Source organism: Manis pentadactyla, chromosome 8 (assembly GCF_030020395.1).
Source record: "Manis pentadactyla isolate mManPen7 chromosome 8, mManPen7.hap1, whole genome shotgun sequence".
Taxonomy (NCBI): Eukaryota; Metazoa; Chordata; class Mammalia; order Pholidota; family Manidae; genus Manis; species Manis pentadactyla.
This window is the reverse complement of record NC_080026.1, coordinates 3,609,722-3,628,523: the sequence shown is the minus strand read 5'-3', so window position 1 is coordinate 3,628,523 and position 18,802 is coordinate 3,609,722. Positions and strand designations below refer to the sequence as shown.

At 38.4% G+C, this 18,802-nt stretch overlaps 1 protein-coding gene across 5 annotated transcripts in view; it reads left to right on the top strand.

Annotated features, from left to right (window-relative positions):
• Window positions 1-939: 939 nt before the first annotated feature.
• IWS1 (interacts with SUPT6H, CTD assembly factor 1) overlaps window positions 940-18,802 on the top strand; it is a 43,948-nt gene continuing 26,085 nt past the window's right edge. For 2 of the 5 annotated variants that reach the window (XM_036884127.2, XM_036884123.2), the window contains exons 1-2: window positions 940-2,254; window positions 4,137-4,255. In XM_036884127.2, coding sequence (XP_036740022.2) covers window positions 2,221-2,254; window positions 4,137-4,255 — 153 coding nt within the window. In that variant the 5' untranslated portion in view covers window positions 940-2,220. The remainder of the gene's footprint in view (window positions 2,255-4,136; window positions 4,256-18,802) is intronic. The other 3 variants (XM_057505442.1, XM_036884121.2, XM_036884122.2) reach the window with 3 other exon arrangements.

Below are 18,802 nucleotides of genomic sequence, written 5' to 3'. Positions count from 1 at the left end.
GAAATAATCCAGTTAAACAAGGACAAATACTGGACATAAAAAGGGCATATTCTACTAATATGGACTATCTAAAATAGGCAAATTCACTGAGAAAGAAAGGAGATTAGAAGTTACCAGGGGCTTGGGGAAGGGAAAATGGGGAGCTATTGTTCAATGGGAACAGAGTTTCTGTTTGGGATGATGAAAAACTTTGGAAATAGACAGTGGCGATGGGTATGTAACATTGTGACTGTAATTAATGCCACTGAATTGTATACTTAAAAATGGCTAAAATGGTGCATTTTTTCTGTATAAATTTTACTACACTAAATGATAGTTTAAAAAGGCTGTGAAGGTCTCTTACCCAGCCATGGTTCTAAAGCTGAACCCCTCTATGGCACACTCGCAGCCTCTGCTCACACAATTCCAGTGATGTGGAGCTCACCACAAAACCAAACCTAAACCAAAACCAAAACAAAACAAAAACAAAGACTCCTTCTTTGACTTGAATAATTATTTAGCCATGCACCATAATTATGCATCAAAGTGGGGCTTTCCTCAGGGTAGGGCACACATATGGTTTCTATACAAAGTAAGACCAGAGTCCATTCAGATCTCTGCCCAGATCACGGAGCCTGGAGATGAGGACCAGTCATAGCAAATTGGTCCAGGGTAGCTTCCCCCCCACTTACTCCATCCTTCCTTCCTTGGAACACACAACCAACACTTTGTTTCTTATACAATTTTCAAAAATTTAAAATACAGTTGCAAACAACAAATATGTTATCCTTCCCTTTTTACAAAACATGGCATACTCTAACACTGTTCTGCATTTTACATTTTTTTCACTGAATCCAGCCTAGATATCTCTTTACATTGGTACGTAAGAGGGTTTCCTCACTTTTTGTTATGGCTACATAACATTCCATTGTATGGATATTTCATGATTTTGTGATCATTCCTATTTGGACATTTAGGTTATTTCTAATATTTTGTCAATAGTGCTATAATGAATAATTTTATAGATACATCATTTGTACATGGCCAAATATATTTGTAGGATACATGTTTACAGTGAAATTGCTGGGCTAAAGGGCATATGCATTTGTAATTCATATAAATATTTCCAAATTATTTTCTGTAGAGGGAGTACCAATGTATTCCCACTAGTACCTAAGAGGGCCTCTTTCTCCATGGCCTCACCAATGGAATGTTCCCGGATTTTTGCAATTGGAGAGGTGAAAAATAGTATCTCAGTATGATTTTAATTTGCTTTTATCTTATTTTAGGATGAATATCTTTTCATGTATCTTAGAGCAATTGATATTTTCTCTTCTGTGAATTCCCATATCCTTTGTCCGTTTTTCTATTGCTCTAGACTTTTTATCGATTTCTAGGGGCTCTATATTCAAAGGAAGATGAGCCCTTGGTCAATGATATGAATTGGAAAAAAAATTTTTATTTCCTAACCATTTATCATTTGATTTTCCTAATGGTGTGTTGATGAAATTAAGTCGTTATTTTAAAAAAGAAAGAAAGAAAAATGCCTTGCAAGAAAGCCCTTCGGCTCTCGCCAGCACACCGCCCCGGCCTGGACTTCACGTCCCAGAGGGCCAGCGCCCTCCCTCCGGCGCGGGGAGGCGGGAAGCGGGCGCCGCCGCGTGGGGAGCCAGCTGATGGGCCGTTGGATGGAGGCGTCATTTTAGCGGTCTTCATTTTTTGCAAGAGTAACCCACAAGTTCCTCGGACAGGACGCGACAGAGAAGCAATAGTCACATTTCACCTCCACGGGCACTGACCAGGGTCCCGCAGGGAATGGTACTGAGCCGCCGCGGAGAGCCCGCTCGACTTTCCCAGGAGTCTCCTTCACGGTGACGTCCTGCGTTACTACCGTTGAGTCTTCTTATTGGCCGGGTTGCAGGCGTCGCGCCTGCGCGCTGCTTTCCTGTGAGGGTCGTGTGTAGACGCCATTTCGGCCCCAGAGGTGCTTCTGGGAAGTGAGCACCGGCTCGCTCGCCGGCCCTCCGAACCGCCTGCCGGGGACAGCCTCTCCTGCCAGGGCTTCTCGGCCGGGGAGTTTCCGTCCGCCGCCGCCGCTGGCTCGGTCTCCGCACCCTCCAAAGCCGCCGGCCGGGCGGGAGCCTGCAGCCCCGGGCAGCGCCATCGGGGGTCACACCGTCGGGAAGGAGGTGACGGGGGCGGCGCGGGGCGCGGACACTCCCCGCCGAGAGCCCGCCTGCCATGGACTCGGAATATTACAGCGGCGACCAGTCAGGTGGGGTCGGGACCGGGGGACAGGGCTGGGGGCGGAGCGGCTGGCCGGGGAGGGCGGAAGGCCTGGGGACGGTCCCCGCGCGCCGGGTCCCCCGGAGTGGAGGCGGAGCCCGGCACCTGCCGCGGCCGCGGAGGTCGGGCCTTGAGCCCCGGGCTCCAAAGGGAGCCGTCCTGAGTCGGTCGGGGGCTTTGCTGAAACTGGGAACCCATGGCCGTGTATTTAAGGCGCTTGCTGAGTGCAAAGTCTCTCCTGTTAACAGGATTTTTTTTCAGGAGTTGAGAATGTTTTTCGAGAATCCAAGGGGACCGTTCGGTGAGGGTGCGAGATCCTACTTAGACTTTTCCCTCCGAGTTAGAGCTGGTCCGGTCTCGCCTGCAGCGCTGGTTTTCCAGTAGAGTCGTTCGGTGTTTTAGAGGAAGGCGTGTACCTTTGGCACCTTGCTAATTTTTGTGCCTTTCCTTCACCTTGAGATTTTCCTCCTTATCCTCACTGCAGTTTGGTCTGCCTTTGCTGTTTATCCAGCAGATCCTTACTGAGCTCCGCTCTGCTAACACTGTGCTAGGCACAAAGATGAATAAGGCAGGGCCTCGTGGGGGAGGAAAACGTTACCTTTGCTTTTTGTCTTTGTGCACTAGTCCACTGGGTATTCTCTTGTCAAACGTGCTTAAAAGTTCTGTAAACGTTAACGTCTTTTCCGTTTCGAGTTCACTTGATTCCTTTTATACGACAGCAAATAGTAATGACTGTAGATGCGTTTCCCAGCATGCACTGCTTTTTTGCTTAAACTGTTTTCTTGATGTTGACGAAATCATTTTCAGTTCATTTGTGTTTTAAAAGTATTTTTGAGTAATTATATGTAACACATGCATATAGATTAAGTGCTAGAAGACTTAAAAATAGCAGTTCCCTGACTTTCCATTCTTTTAGTCATTTTTAGTCTATTCCTAATTTATACTATTGTTGCATCATTTTAAGTTATTTCCTACTATGCTAGGGCAAGCTTTTAGCCTCTCATGTGCCTGCCTCTCCCATACTCTGTTGCAGCAAAATTGTTCCTTACATTTCAAATCTATTTTTATTGTGACTATACATATTTTTACTGCTTAGCTAAGTGGAGTAGTTATTACTGTGAGTGATTCCATTTTTATACAACTTTTCGGCTTTTGTGTAGACTGCTTCATTAAAAAAATTTTTTTTAATTTCATTAAACTTCTAACCAAGTCTTCCTATAACCTCTCAACAGCCCTTCACTGTATTCCTTCAATACAGTTTTACTTTATATTTTTTAAGTATTGGATAAAGGTAGGTAGCAATTTATTTTTTACCATTTTATAATAGTACAGTGTATACTTTACGGAGTTTACACTATTTCTAGATTGGAGCTCCTTGATAAATGCTTACTATACATCATGTACCAAGCACTATCCTAGGCTTCAGGGATTCAGCAGTGAACCAAAATCCCTGCTCTTTTGGCACTTTCATTCAAATGAGGAAAGACCCCCATTAAACAAAATAACTTGGTAAGTCATGTAGTATATTAGAAGGTGGTAAGTGCGTGCTGTGGAGTAGACTCAGTTTTTAACATAAAGTTGAAATAGTTAAAGAGGGCACTGTTATTTAGAGGTTGTTTACTTGGTCCTTAGCCGATGTTTCTTTAGCTTCACATTCCTTTTATGATGTATTTTTTGCTGCTGTGGCTGTTACATGTTCTGATTGTGGTATTTAAATAAGAATTATACTGTTGTTTACAACGTTAGCATCATTGGTTTTGCTTCATCAGTGGTAACCTTTGCTCTTATGTTATTCTTGATTCATTGTGTTCATTTCAGTTGTAGATGTCATCCATCTTACACCTTAAGTGGATTTTTGTTTTATTTTTAAGCAGATGATGGTGGCGCTACCCCAGTACAGGATGAACGGGATTCAGGGTCAGACGTTGAGGAGGATGTAAATGAGCAGCACTCGGGATCAGACACTGGAAGTGTAGAGCGTCCTTCAGAGGTATTGGCTAAACAACATCTTTGGGGAGGCTTTTTCCTTGCGTTCCGTGAGACCTCTCTTATTTAGGAGGTTATAGAGAACTTGTCACAGGGTTTAGGTTTCAAACACTGGGAGTAAAGGATTATAAATTAATAGAGAACTGCTTTAAAAATAGGGATAGTCTGCTTACTTAATGAAACCACAGGAGAATAAGTTACGACTAAGTCTCATTTCAGATTACTAGGCAGTTTTCAGCTGCATGTTGATTTCAGAAAATTGGCCAGGCTTTTGATATTTGACTAGGTTTCTCCATTCCCGAAATGATATCTTATTGGGTCAACGAGCATTTGTAATCTGAAGAAATACCGGTTGAAATTAAAAATTAGGGGGATAATCACCTACCAAAATTTGTACCAGGATTTGGCTCTCTCGATCTGAAATGTTCTGGTGGAGAGAAGCATGTAGAGCGGCAAGTGTAACTTAAGTTGTTTTTGCTTTGCTGTGTAGATCGGTATTGGATCTTATATACAGCATTTTAGCATAGTTGATCTAATAGGTAAATATTTATAAAACAATCTCATTTGCTTCCCTGGTAATACTGTGCCATGTTGACAAAATTGGGACATTTTTCAATAGGTCAGCTGTAAGTTTTTTGTAAATTTGTAAACACAAACTAAAACACATAGGAATGGTGAAGATGGCCAGATTTTCACTTAAGAACTTAATATGCCACATAATTTGCTTGATTACACATGCACAGGAGATTGTCCAAATTTAAGTAATAGACACACTTATCAGAGATTGTACTGTTGACTCTATCTTTTGATGTGTCATTAGTATATTCATATATTCAACAAATACTTATTGAGCACCTGCTATGTGTCAAGCTCTTATGACATTAGTAACCAAATGAGGTCTCACCACTACCAAAATCCTCTCTTGGATTTATTTTCCAGTAGGGGGAGAAAAACATTAAACAACATTTATTTTGTAAAATTGTATAGAGTATTAGAAATTGTAAATGCTGTCAAGAAAGGAGAAAGGTAGAACAGAATGAAAGGTGCCAGGATGGAGGTCAGGTTTGGGTGATAAATAAGTACATACAGGCCTAATTAAAAGAGAGTGACATTAGAATCAGAGTGTGAAGGGGGGTGAAGGAATGGCCACATGGCTTTGTAGGAGAACATTCTAGGCAAAGACCCTAAGGGGGGATGTGCTTGATGTCTTCAAGGAACACCAAGGAACCAGTGTGTCAAGACTGGAGTAAATAGGGGGCAGGTGAGATCAGAAGCTAAATGGACAGGACAAAGGCTTATTATCTTTGTTATTTTGATGTCAGTTTTTTATATATTCTAAAGCATTTAGAATGAATTCTAATTAATATGTTAATTGATAGGTAGAAGTGACCTGATAATAACAAACACATTACAGTTACAGTGTGATATCTTAGTTACTGCTTTGGAAAACAGCATCAGGAAATTGACTCATGTCTTCATGCTTCAGTTACAAACATAATGAAGACTGACCTTTAAACATCTCAGTTGCTTTTTTGTAATGAGGTGGATTCTTAATAAATAAATGTGCATGTGGAAAATTTGGAAATGAGGTAAAAGTTTGAAGAAAATTAAAATCAGCATAGTCCTATCACAGAAATGACTTAGATTTTTATATTATTTCTCCTGCATTTTTATTCTCTCATATTTAATGTGTATATACATTTTAAGTTACTTGAGACTTTATGTATTGTGTCTATATAATTTTTTTCTCTTAAGATTATACTTAAGTATTTCCCTATGTCATTAAAAATTCTAACTAAGCATAATTTTAAAAGTTGCATATTTTAATTAATATCGACGCACCATTTTTTATTCAACAGTTTTCAAATTGTTGACATGTGTACTGTTCAGCTGTTGTAAATGAAGTCTATTGTAAATTTAATTTTTGTAATTTTCATAGATATTCCCCTCTAGGTGGGTTATCCTAATTTGCTACACTACTAGTAGTTTGAGTGTGCCATTTGTGCCTTTTTAGGCTTTGAGATTTGTGTTAGTGCTCTTTTGCCTGTGTAAAATGGCTTCTCAGGAGGAATTTTGGATTGTTGTCCCATAAAAAGAAGTTAATGGATGCTAAAGAGTATAGCTGTCTTAAATGGAGCAATGCAGATTACAGGCCCAAAACCTACAGGTATGTGTATTAGTTTCCTATCGCTGCCATAACAACTTGACACAAATTTAGTGGCTTCAAACAACAGAGATTTATTGTCTTAAAATTCTGGAGGTCAGAAGTCCAAAATGGATTCAAATCAAGGTGTCACCAGGGCTATGTTCCTTCCCTAAGGAAGTACCGTTTCCCTGCCTTCTCCAGCTCTACAGACCACTTGGATTCCTTAGCTTTGTGGTCCCTTCTTCCATCTTCAAAGCTAGCACGATAGCATCTTCAAATCTCTCTCTGACCTCTGCTTGTCATCATATCTCCATCTCTTTCTCTGACCCTCCTATAAGGACCCTTGCAGTTTTATTGGGCCTGCTCAGATGATCCAGGACAGTCTCCCTATTTCAGCATCCTAACTGACATCTGCACAGTCCCTTTTGCATTTAAAGTAACTCATGGGTTCTGGGGATTAGGATTTGGACATTGTTGGGATGGAGGGCTTATTTTGCCTGCCAGAAGATGGTACATGATTTTGCAGATTATATATGGGTTTATTTCTGAACCTTCAGTTCTGATCCATTCATATCTATGTCTGTATTGGAACCAGGACCACAGTAACTTGAGTAAATTTTGGTATCAGGAAGTGTGAGTCCTTCTTTCTTCTTTTCCAAGATCTATTCTGGGTTCCTTGCAATTACATAGGTATTTTAGAATCAGCTTGTCAATTTCTGCAAATAAGTTAGCTAGGATTTTGGTAGGGATTGCACTGAATCTATAAATGAGTTTGGAGAATGTTGTCTTCTTGACAATATGACTGAAGAAAAATAATTTTTAATAAATAGGTTGCTTATTAGTAATATGTTACATTGTTAAAGTGCATTAAGAAGAAATGTAGGGGCAAACAATCAGAAAAGGTCCCAGCTCTCTGCTGAGATCCATGGACATGGCTGGGCACAGAGCAGCCCACACCCACCTTGGCCCAGGTCATCCTCCTGGGAATTCAGTTTATTTAACCTAAGTTATAACATGTCCTAAGCTGAAGGCCGGGGAGACTAGAAGTATGGAAGTACAACCTGAGGGGCAAGGAGGGATAGAGATCAAGGTACTGTCATTTTGATCCATCAGTATGGGATGTCTTTTTATTTATATTTAGGTCTTTAGTTTTTTTCAACAATGATTTATAGTTTTCAGTGTGCAAGTGTTGCATTTCTTTATTAAGTTTATTCCCAAGTATATTATCCTTTTTTTTCTTAGTATTGGAATTGTTTTATTAATTTCATAGTCAGATTGTTCCAAAATGTTATTCCTACGATTAATTCTAATTTATTTCATTGTGGTCTGAGAATATACTTTCTATTATAACAATCCTTTTAAGTTTATTGAGGTTTGTTTTGTGGCCTTGCATGTGTTCCATCCTGGAGAATGTTCTGTATGTGCTTGAGAAGAATGTATAATCTCTTTGAATCTTTAGATTCAGAGTTAAAAAAAAAAAAACCTATATGTGGTCACCATATAATTAGATCATGTTTTTTTATCCAGTTATTACTGTCTTTTGATTGGCTCGTTGAATCCATTCACATCTAATGTTATTGATAGAGTTGGAATCTGCCATTTACTTTGTTCTGTATGTTTTGTTTATTTTTTGTTCCTCTATTCTCCCTTTACTTTCATTTTAATTAAGGGAATATTTTCTAATGTAACACATTTTGATATTTTTGAGATCAAAGTTATTTTTATTATTGCAAAATGAGAGAATCATTGGATAAATTAGAGTAATTCAATTTAATTGAATCTTTTACTAGGCCATACCATTGTGTACTTTGGGATGTTCAATCCTATTAGGAGTTCACATCTTTGGCAGGGGTTATAACACATCTGTGCATTTTTTTCCCAACTTCACTGAGGTAATACACTGACAAAATTGTAAGATGTTTGAAGTGTAGATCATGATTTGATGTACATATACATTACGAAAGGATTCCTCCCATCTAGTTAATTAACACACTCATTAACTTATCATTTATTTAACTTGGTTAGTACATTTAAATTCTCATTTAGCAAATTTCAGTTATATAATACAATTTTGTCAACTATAGCCACCATGTTATACATTAGATCCTCAGACCTTACTCATCTTTTAGCCGAAGCCTGGTGAACTGGTGAAACCTCTCCCCTATTCCCCCATCCCCAAGCTCCTGGCAACTACATTTCTACTCTTTGTTTCTCTGAGTTTGACTTACTTTCTTTTTCCATCCCTTTACTTTCAGTCTGTGTGTCCTTAAAGCTGAAGTGAGTCTCTTTATTTTTATTTATTTATTTTTTTTTGAGAGGGCATCTCTCATATTTATTGATCAAATGGTTGTTAACAATAAAATTCTGTATAGGGGACTCAATGCACAATCATTAATCAACCCCAAGCCTAATTCTCAACAGTCTCCAATCTTCTGAAGCATAATGAACAAGTTACATGGTGAACAAGTTCTTACATAGTGAATAAGTTCTTACATGGTGAACAGTGCAAGGGCAGTCATATCACAGAAACTTTCAGTTTTGATCACACATCATGAACTATAAACAATCAAGTCAGATATGATTATTTGTTTGATTTTTATACTTGATTTACATGTGAATCCCACATTTCTCCCTTATTATTATTATTATTATTATTTTAATAAAATGCTGGGAAGTGGTAGGTAGATGCAAGATAAAGGTAGAAAACATAATTTAGTGCTGTAAGAGGGCAAATGTAGATGATCAGGTCTGTGCCTATAAACTAAGTATTAATCCAAGCTAGACAAGGGCAACAAAACATCCATGGATGCAGAAGATTTCTCTCAAAACAGGGGGGGGGTGAGGTTCTAAGCCTCACCTGTGTTGATCCCCAATTTCTCACCTGATGTCCCCCCTGCGACTGTGCCTGTCTTAGGTTGTTCCTCCCTTGAGGAATCTTACCCGTCTCTGGCTAACCAGTCATCTTCCGGGGCCATACAGGGAAATGTAAAGTTGGTAAGTGAGAGAGAAGCAATATTCTTTGAAAAGGTTAGCTTTTTACTTCTTTGCAGATTTATGCCCTGTGGCTTCTATGCCCAGCATTTGTCTTGAGGTATCTTTACCACTTGGAAGAATTATGATACTCGGTAATTTTCGATATGAGGCACAAATTCTACTAAAGGGTTATAATTAGGAAGGAAGAAGAAAAGCTATAGAAGTAGCAGACGGAAGAAAACATGGGAAGATTGATTATTTCTTTGACATATCTTCTTGTAGAGTAACATAAGCATGTATAGGTTTTAACAAACTACTAATTAAATTGCGTACACACATTAACATAATAGGAATACAGCTACATAACAAAAGCAGACCTACAATTACCAGCCATATCCAGTGAAACCAAGAAAACCAGTTAGGCACCCTAGGCATTTGTGAAAACTTATCAATGATATGATGGATATTGTCTAACTGAATTTGAATAGTTTGAGAAAAATCAGACAAATTAAAACAACACATTCCTGGGAACTGTTCACATCCCATATGTTCTTTTAACAGTAGATAGTCTATAGTTGCACGATTTTGGAGTGCTGCAACTTGCACTTCTCCTAATTCTTGGTTGAGTTCCGACAGTATAGATCCAGTCAAATTTGTTGTTTTGAAGTGAGTCTCTTTATAAGCAGCATGAAGTTGGGTCTTGTTTTTTAATCCATCCAGCCTCACTGTATACCTTTTGATTAGAGAATTCAGCCCATTTACATTTAAGGTAATTATTGATAGGTATAGACTTACTATTGCCATTTTGTTCATTGTTTTCTGGTTGTTATGTAATTCCTTTCCTTCTCTTTCTCTCTTTGTTATTCAATGAATGTAGTGGTATGCTTAGATTCTTTTTTTAAAAAATATTTTGTGTATCTACTATAGATTTTTGCTTTGTGGATTACCTACTACAACTGAATGATAAAGAAATAGAAAATATAAACAGAACAATTACTAATAAGGATATTAGATCAGTAATCAAAAACCTCCAAACAAAGTAAAGTCCAGGAAGAGATGGCTTCACTACTGAATTCTACAAACATTTAAAGAAGGCTAGCATTACCTTGATACTGAAATCAGAAAAGGACACTATGAGAAAAAAAATTATAGGCCAACATCCCCAATAAACATATGCAAAAATCCTCAACAAAATACTAGCAAACCAAATTCAGCACTACATTAAAAGGATTGTACACCATGGTCAATTGGGATTTACTCTAGGATGCAAGGATGGTTCTGTATCCTCAATCAATCTGCATCTGTAAATCAGTGTGATATCCCATATTAACAAATGGATTAAAACCACATGATCATCTCAATAGCTGCAGAAAAAACATCTGACAACACTCAACATTCATCCTTGATAATTTTAACCCAGCAAACTGGGTTAAAGAGGCTTACATTAAATATATTTATAACACTTTATTTTAACCTTACAGTTTCAATTCACAATTGCATCAAAAAGAATAAAATACCTAGGAATAAACCTAACCAAAGAAGTGAAAGACCTATACCCTGACAACTATAAGACACTCTTAAGAGAAGTTAAAGAGGACACTAACAAATGGAAACTCATCCCATGCTCTTGGTTAGGAAGAATTAATATCGTCAAAATGGCCATCCTGCCCAAAGCAATATACAGATTTGATGCAATCCCTATCAATTTACCAACAACATTCTTCAACGAACTGGAACAAATAGTTCAAAAATTCATATGGAAACACCAAAGACCCCGAATAGCCAAAGCAATACTGAGAAAGAAGAATAAAGTGGCGGGGATCTCACTCCCCAACTTCAAGCTCTACTACAAAGCCATAGTAATCAAGACAATTTGGTACTAGCACAAGAACAGAGCCACAGACCAGTGGAACAGATTAGAGACTCCAGGCATTAACCCAAACATATATGGTCAATTAATATTCGATAAAGAAGCCATGGACATACAATGGGGAAATGACAGTCTCTTCAACAGATGGTGCTGGCAGAACTGCATGTAAGAGAATGAAACTGGATCACTGTCTAACCCCATACACAAAAGTAAATTCAAAATGGATCAAAGACCTGAATGTAAGTCATGAAAGCATAAAACTCTTAGAAAAAAACATAGGCAAAAATCTCTTGGATGTAAACATTAGCGACTTCTTCATGAATATATCTCCCCGGGCAAGGAAAACAAAAGCAAAAATGAACAAGTGAGACTCTGTCAAGCTGAAAAGCTTCTGTACAGCAAAGGACACCATCAATAGAACAAAAAGGTACCCTACAGTATGGGAGAATATTTTCATAAATGACAGATCCGATAAAGGCTTGACGTCCAGAATATATAAAGGGCTCACGCACCTCAACAAACAAAAAGCAAATAATCCAATTAAAAAATGGGCAGAGGAGCTGAACAGTTCTCCAAAGAAGAAATTCATATGGCCAACGGACACATGAAAAGATGCTCCACATCGCTAGTTATCATAGAAATGCAAATTAAAACCACAATGAGATATCACCTCACACCAGTAAGGATGGCCACCATCCAAAGGACAAACAAAATGTTGGCGAGGTTGCGGAGAAAGGGGAACCCTCCTACACTGCTGGTGGGAATGTAAATTAGTTCAGCCATTGTGGAAATCAGTATGGAGGTTCCTCAAAATGCTCAAAATTGACTTACCATTTGACCCAGGAATTCCACTTCTAGGAATTTACCCTAAGGATGCAGCACTCCAGTTTGAAAAAGACAGATACACCCCTATGTTTATCGCAGCACTATTTACAATAGCCAAGAATTGGAAGCAACCTAAGTGTCCATCAGTAGATGAATGGATAAAGAAGATGTGGTACATATACACAAAGGAATATTATTCAGCCATAAGAAGAAAACAAATCCTACCATTTGCAACAACATGGATGGAGCTAGAGGGTATTATGCTCAGTGAAATAAGCCAAGCAGAGAAAAACAAATACCAAATGATTTCACTCATCTGTGGAGTATAAGAACAAAAGAAAAACTGAAGGAACAAAACAGCAGAATCACAGAACCCAAGAATGGACTAACAGTTACCAAAGGGAAAGAGACTGGGGAGAATGGGAGGGTAGGGAGGGATAAGGGCGGAGAAGAAGAAAGGGGGTATTATGATTACCATGTATAATGTGAGGGGTGGCACGGGGAGGGCTTTGCAACACAGAGAAGACAAGTAGTGATTCTACAACATCTTACTATGCTGATGGACAGTGACTGTAATGGGGTTTGTGGGGGGGACTTGGGGTAGGGGAGAGCCTAGTAAACAATGTTCTTCAGAAAAATTAAAATTAATTAATTAATTATTTAAAAAAAACTTAACAGTTTCATACACATAGTGAAGTTCTACATTGTTAACCCCTCACATTTTATATCTTTTTAAATTGTCAATTAACAAATTATTGTAGTTATAGCTATTTTTAAAACTTTCTGCATTTTAATTTCTTTAATAATAGTTTCACTTGATTTTATTATTTGCTTATTTGTTTAGTGACTGACTGGATAATTTTAATGGTTTGCTCTCTTCACCCACAATTTTATATTTCTGGTACTTCCTCCTCGGGGATATGCAGTTCGGACGTGCCCACAGTCATCCACAATGACAGTAGTGTTATTAGGACTCTCTTTCTCTTCCTTGACTATAGTCAGCTGTCGAATTTCACTAATTGTGCTATCATTTTCAGTAATGTCCTGTGGCATGAATTCTTCAACAGCTTCCTCCAGTCAATTGTAACTCCTTTGGAAGAGTACTTTCTGAGGTCTGGGTTTGATTTGTTCTGACCCCTGGATGGCTCCTCCCACCTATCCTATTTATTCTCTGGTTCTCACCAGCAAACTAGCTGGCCTACAGTTTCTCCTGAATCTTGACTGTTCTCCCAAGTGCCCTTCACACAACTTCCAGTATTCTTGAAAGTGCCTTTGCCTGAACTTGCCCAAGCTTGGTTACATATGAAGTCATTTTCTTTGGGAAGAAATCAGAAGCTATCTGGTTTACCACCTGCTTTTAACCCAGGCAGGATCTTTGAGCCAGAGCTCTGGGGCTGCCTGTGGGGGGCAATGGCAAGTTTCTGAGTGACACCCCAGCTCCAGAAGCTTTCAGTGGAGGTTGCAGATTGGATAGCAGCCTGAAGTGCTCTTGGCCTCCCTCTCGGCATGGAAACCACGGTGTCACAGGCTGGGGCAAAGGTGATTAGGGCTCTTCCCAAGGTGGAGCCTTCTTTCTATGATTGAGGGCTGGGTAAAACATGGCAGCCCCCACCCTCAGCCCGACTCACCTGGAACTTAGCTTCAGCAACAGGCAGATGTTGGCAGGATGAGAAATGTTTTGGGTGGGAAGAGCCGTGTCCAGTGCTCATGGCTGCAGCAGCCTGGGGTAGAGCCTTCCTTGCTGAGTGGTGGGCTGGGTTCAAATAATAGAGACTCTTTCCAAAAAATTACCAAGTTTTTGTAGATTTTTGTGGATTGGTGCTGCTGCTTTTGCTTTTTACTTTTAGGACCATTTCTAGAGGCTTTAAATGGTTGTTTTTAAGTACTTTTAACCAGTTTCATTAGGGAGAAGGTCAGCAAAGCTTTTCGTTCTCTCATAACAGAATTTCTCATTTGGCTTCATTTTTAACTCACTAATTGGACTAACCTCTCCATATTCCCCAGTTCAAATCCCAGAAGAACCCAGTACACTTTACTTGTCTATTGCCGCAACCTCTGTTAGGCCCATAGAGCTCTCTCATCTCCTTGGGTCTCCTGCCTATGTGTGGATGGGTCCTGTCTGTAGCCACCTGGATGGAGAGCAGCCTCGTACTGCTTTTCTAAGCAGGGAATCCTTAGTAAGCCAGCTGTTGTCATTTGGAGGCCGGCCTCTATATTGCAGGATATCTAATGTCTTGGGTCCCAAATGTTAAATGAGATGCTCCTAACTGACATACCCTCCCAACTTCTTGACTACCAAAAATGGCTCATCGCATCCACAAATGCCCCCTTAGGTTGAGAACACTGAAATGGACAAATAAGGATGGTAAGTATCAGAAAGGAAACAATAAATAGTCAACAACATAAAAAGTGAGTGTTTAAAATATAAATAGAACAATTCTAAGGATGGCAATGCAGCCATTAAAATTGTTTTCAAGGAATATTTAGTGACATGGGAGAATTGAACATGTTGCTTAAAAGATACAGGCTATTCGTTTATTTTTTATTTTTTGTTTCATTTTTCTCCTTTATTGATCTCAATATTAAAAATTAATTAATTAATAATTACTAATAATCAGCAAATGGCTTTTGAATATTAAACCAACCTTGAATTCCTGGGATAAATCTCACTGGGCCATAACTTTTTTCTTTTAATGCTGACAGATTGTATATGTTTTCTTAAGTGTTTTTGTTTTCTAATGGCTTTCATTTTTTTTATCTGCATGATTCTGGTCTAAGAAAATGTGTTGATAACTGTTACTTCTTTCTCTACTTTTTTTTTTTTTTTCACATCAAAAAATATTTTATTTTCTAGGAATGATATATGAAACAGACCAAAACATTCTCATTGTAGTTCTAGCCTTGAGAAATTTAAGGAAACGCTATGGAGCACACTAAATGGAAAAACGTAAATGAAGTTAGCAAAGAATGTTGGTATCTTTATCATTGTTTTACTAGTCTCTTGCAAATAAATTTGAGATATTTCTAATAGAAACATGATTCCAAATTATGTGACGCCTTCTTTTCCTTTAGTAACTCAATCAGAAGAAATTTTGGGGAACAAGAAACTAATGAAATAAAGTGGTGTCTTTGGCTACTGACTCAAATTTAGAAGCGTGATTTAAATATATATATAAATGGAAGAAACAGCTTAAGTATTAATTTTAATGTTCACAAACATTCATAGTACTTAGACTTTATGGATAACCAGATTCAGGTAATATCCTTTTGCTTGTTTAAATTATGGCATATAAACCTTATATTTGCAAAATATCATAAAGTAACCACTGAGTAGGGAGGAATCAGAAATGCTGTAAAATTGGCCAAGGATGTTTTTAACTAGGCTTCCTTATCTAATTCAACCATATGATGTTACTTAAAGAATAGTCAGGACTGCTAAGGGCACACTGCATTTATCACATCTGCACCTTAATATCCATAGAAAGAAACCTTGTTAGAGGATAGAGCAAGTTTCATTATCAAAGCTTATGGCAAAAGATAAAACAAAAACACTGACTGGAGTTTACAAAGAAGCATTAGGGTCAGAAAGGAGAACTAATATGCACAGTGTGGGGCATCATTACCTAAACTTTTTGTTCACTCAGCTCCACTGCACATTATGTAAATATGTGTTAAGGCACTTAAATACTGTGTGAACTACATAATGCAATATTTTAAAACCTTACCTAATAATAAAATTGTAGAATATGATTTTTTATTAATTGTAATATTATATAATATGATTTGACATAGTGTCATCAAGTAAAGGATATCTGTGACACAAATGCATAGAAACAATAATGGTAGAGAAGTGAGGGAAATTTTTAATGTTTTCAGATTTTCTGTTTCCTTAGGAAGAATTCCAAATCAGTCTGATTTTTTTTTTGTTTTTTTTTTTTTTTACAATCCTCTGGAGCTTTATTCAGTATTCGTTTATTTTTTAAAGTAAATTCACAGAGAGACGGGATTGCAAGATTTCTTGTACCAAAAGGTAAATGATGGTGATCTTTGGGTTGTGTTATTAAATGTAATTTTAATTTTCTGTATACTTTCCTGCATTTGATCTTTAAAATCAAAAGGGAAAATAATTAAGAACTCTGCCATTATTTTGTATGTTCACCTATATTTATAAGTGCATCGAACAATTTTAAGTGTATTAAAAATTCATGCAGGGACATACACACAGTACTGTAGGAGGGTGGCTAAGTACATATCTTTCAGCCGTTCTGAGGAATGAGTGTGACCTCGCCAGATGGAGAAACTAGTTAGGGGTGGTGGTAATTCTAGGTAGAGGGAGTGCCTAGTTCAAAGCTCTAGAATTGAGGAGGACTTATATTTCAAGAATGATCTTTGTGGCTGGAATGAGTATTGTGGCCAGTACTTGATGGAAGGTGATAGTGTAGAATTAAGTTTGGGTTAGAGGGTGTAATAACAGATCTGTGTGGGGTGGTGATTTCATTTTGCATTTGCTTTTGCTCTTTAGGGTGAAAGGTACTATGGTGTGGTAGCCAGAGTGTAGTTTAAATCTTGGCTTTGCTACTGAATAATTGTCAGCATCTGAGAAAATCAGCATCTCTCTTGAGCCTCAGCTTCACCATCTTGACAATGGGCTGAAAAGATTGAGGATTAAGTAAAAACTTACATAACAACTTGGAAACTGTAATACTTATTTATTATGTAGGGGAGGCAAAACTTTATCTTTGGTTTTCAGCTGGAACAAAGAAAAGATTAACAAGAGAAAAACAAGTTTATTAACATGTGTAGGGCACATCACATGGGAGAAACCTCAACAGAAATTAACTCAAAGCCGTGGCTTAGGATTCTGGCTTGAATGGCATCTCCAGAAAATAATAATAATTTTTGGAGAAATGACGGGGCGAAGGAAAGCACCCTGGGCAGGTGGTATGGGAAGAACCTGCTGGACTAAGGTTTGTTTGCACGTTCCTCTGCTGCCATCTCTGGGCTGGTAAGAGTCTATCTCCAGTAAAAGAATTTATATTCTACCTTCAGGCAGAAAAGGAAGGAAGGTGGAGGTCTAGCTGCTCTTGTGGTTGCTGCTGCTTAATTGCCTTCAGCTCAAAGTTTTTATGTCAAAAAGGCATATTTTGGGTGACAATCTGGTTTCCTCTCATTACTTTTATCCTTAGAGGAACTAGGAGAGGTGTTATTTCTTGGGCCAGGACAGTTAATCTGTGAGGGTGAGACCACGCATGAAATAAAATTTAAAAGTAATGTTCTTGAGGTTAGGTTTGGTTTGTCTTTTTAAAGAAATCTCTATTTAAACATTGCAGTAACAAGTTGATGACTGATAAGTCGTAAATTGATACTTTAATTACTTGTTTTTAGGTTACTAACTGTGACTAGGTTCCTAAATGGGAAGTAAATGTCAGTAGAATTTTCATCAAGTGTGTGTGTTGTTTGTAGAGCACTTTTGAGAACTCAGACTCAGCACGGCCTTTTGTGGCAGGGTTGATAGGGAAAAGGGGACATGAAAATTTTTTTAATACTCATCACAAAAAATACAGTTTTTAATAAAGCAATTTGAGCACAGATGTGACCTGTTACAACTGTTTGCCAGATCTATTTTTTGTTGTTTTTCTTGAGTATTCTCTTGAGCAGCATGAAATTAGCTGTGTTGTCAGTTGGTTTCTGTTCTATGGAAAATATATGGAAGGCAATGTGTGTTTAAAATCCAGAAGCCTTGACGTCCAAAATATATAAAGAGCTCACCCACCTCAGCAAACAAAAAAACAAATAATCCAATTAAAAAATGGGCAAAGGAACTGAACAAACAGTTCTCCAAAAAAGAAATACAGATGACCAACAGACACATGAAAAGATGCTCCACATCGCTAATTATCAAAGAAATGCAAATTAAAACCACAATGAGGTATCACCTCACACCAGTAAGGATGGCTGCCATCCAAAAGACAACAACAAATGTTGGCGAGGCTGTGGAGAAAGGGGAACCCTCCTACACTGCTGGTGGGAATGTAAATTCAACCATTGTGGAAAGCAGTATGGAGGTACATCAATATGCTCAAAACAGACTTAACCATTTGACCCAGGAATTGCACTCCTAGGAATATACCCTAAGAATGCAGCAATCAAGTTTGAGAAAGACCAATGCACCCCTATGTTTATCGCAGCACTATTTACAATAGCCAAGAATTGGAAGCAACCTAAATGTCCATCGATAGATGAATGGATAAAGAAGATGTGGTACATATACACAATGGAATACTACTCAGCCATAAGAAAAGGGCAAATCCAACCATTTGCAGCAACATGGATGGAGCTGGAGGGTATTATGCTCAGTGAAACAAGCCAAGCGGAGAAAGAGAAATACCAAATGATTTCACTTATCTGTGGAATATAAGAACAAAGGAAAAACTGAAGGAACAAAACAGCAGCAGAATCACAGAACTCAAGAATGGACTAACAGGTACCAAAGGGAAAGGGACTGAGAAGGATGGGTGGGTAGGGAGAGATAAGGAGGGGGGAGAAGTAGGGGGGTATTAAGATTAGCATGCATGGGGGGGTAGGAGAAAAGGGAGGGCTGTACAACACAGAGAAGGCAAGTAGTGATTCTACAACATTTTGCTATGCTGATGGACAGTGACTGTAAAGGGGTTTATAGGGGGGACCTGGTATAGGGGAGAGCCTAGTAAACATAATATTCGTCATGTAAGTGTAGA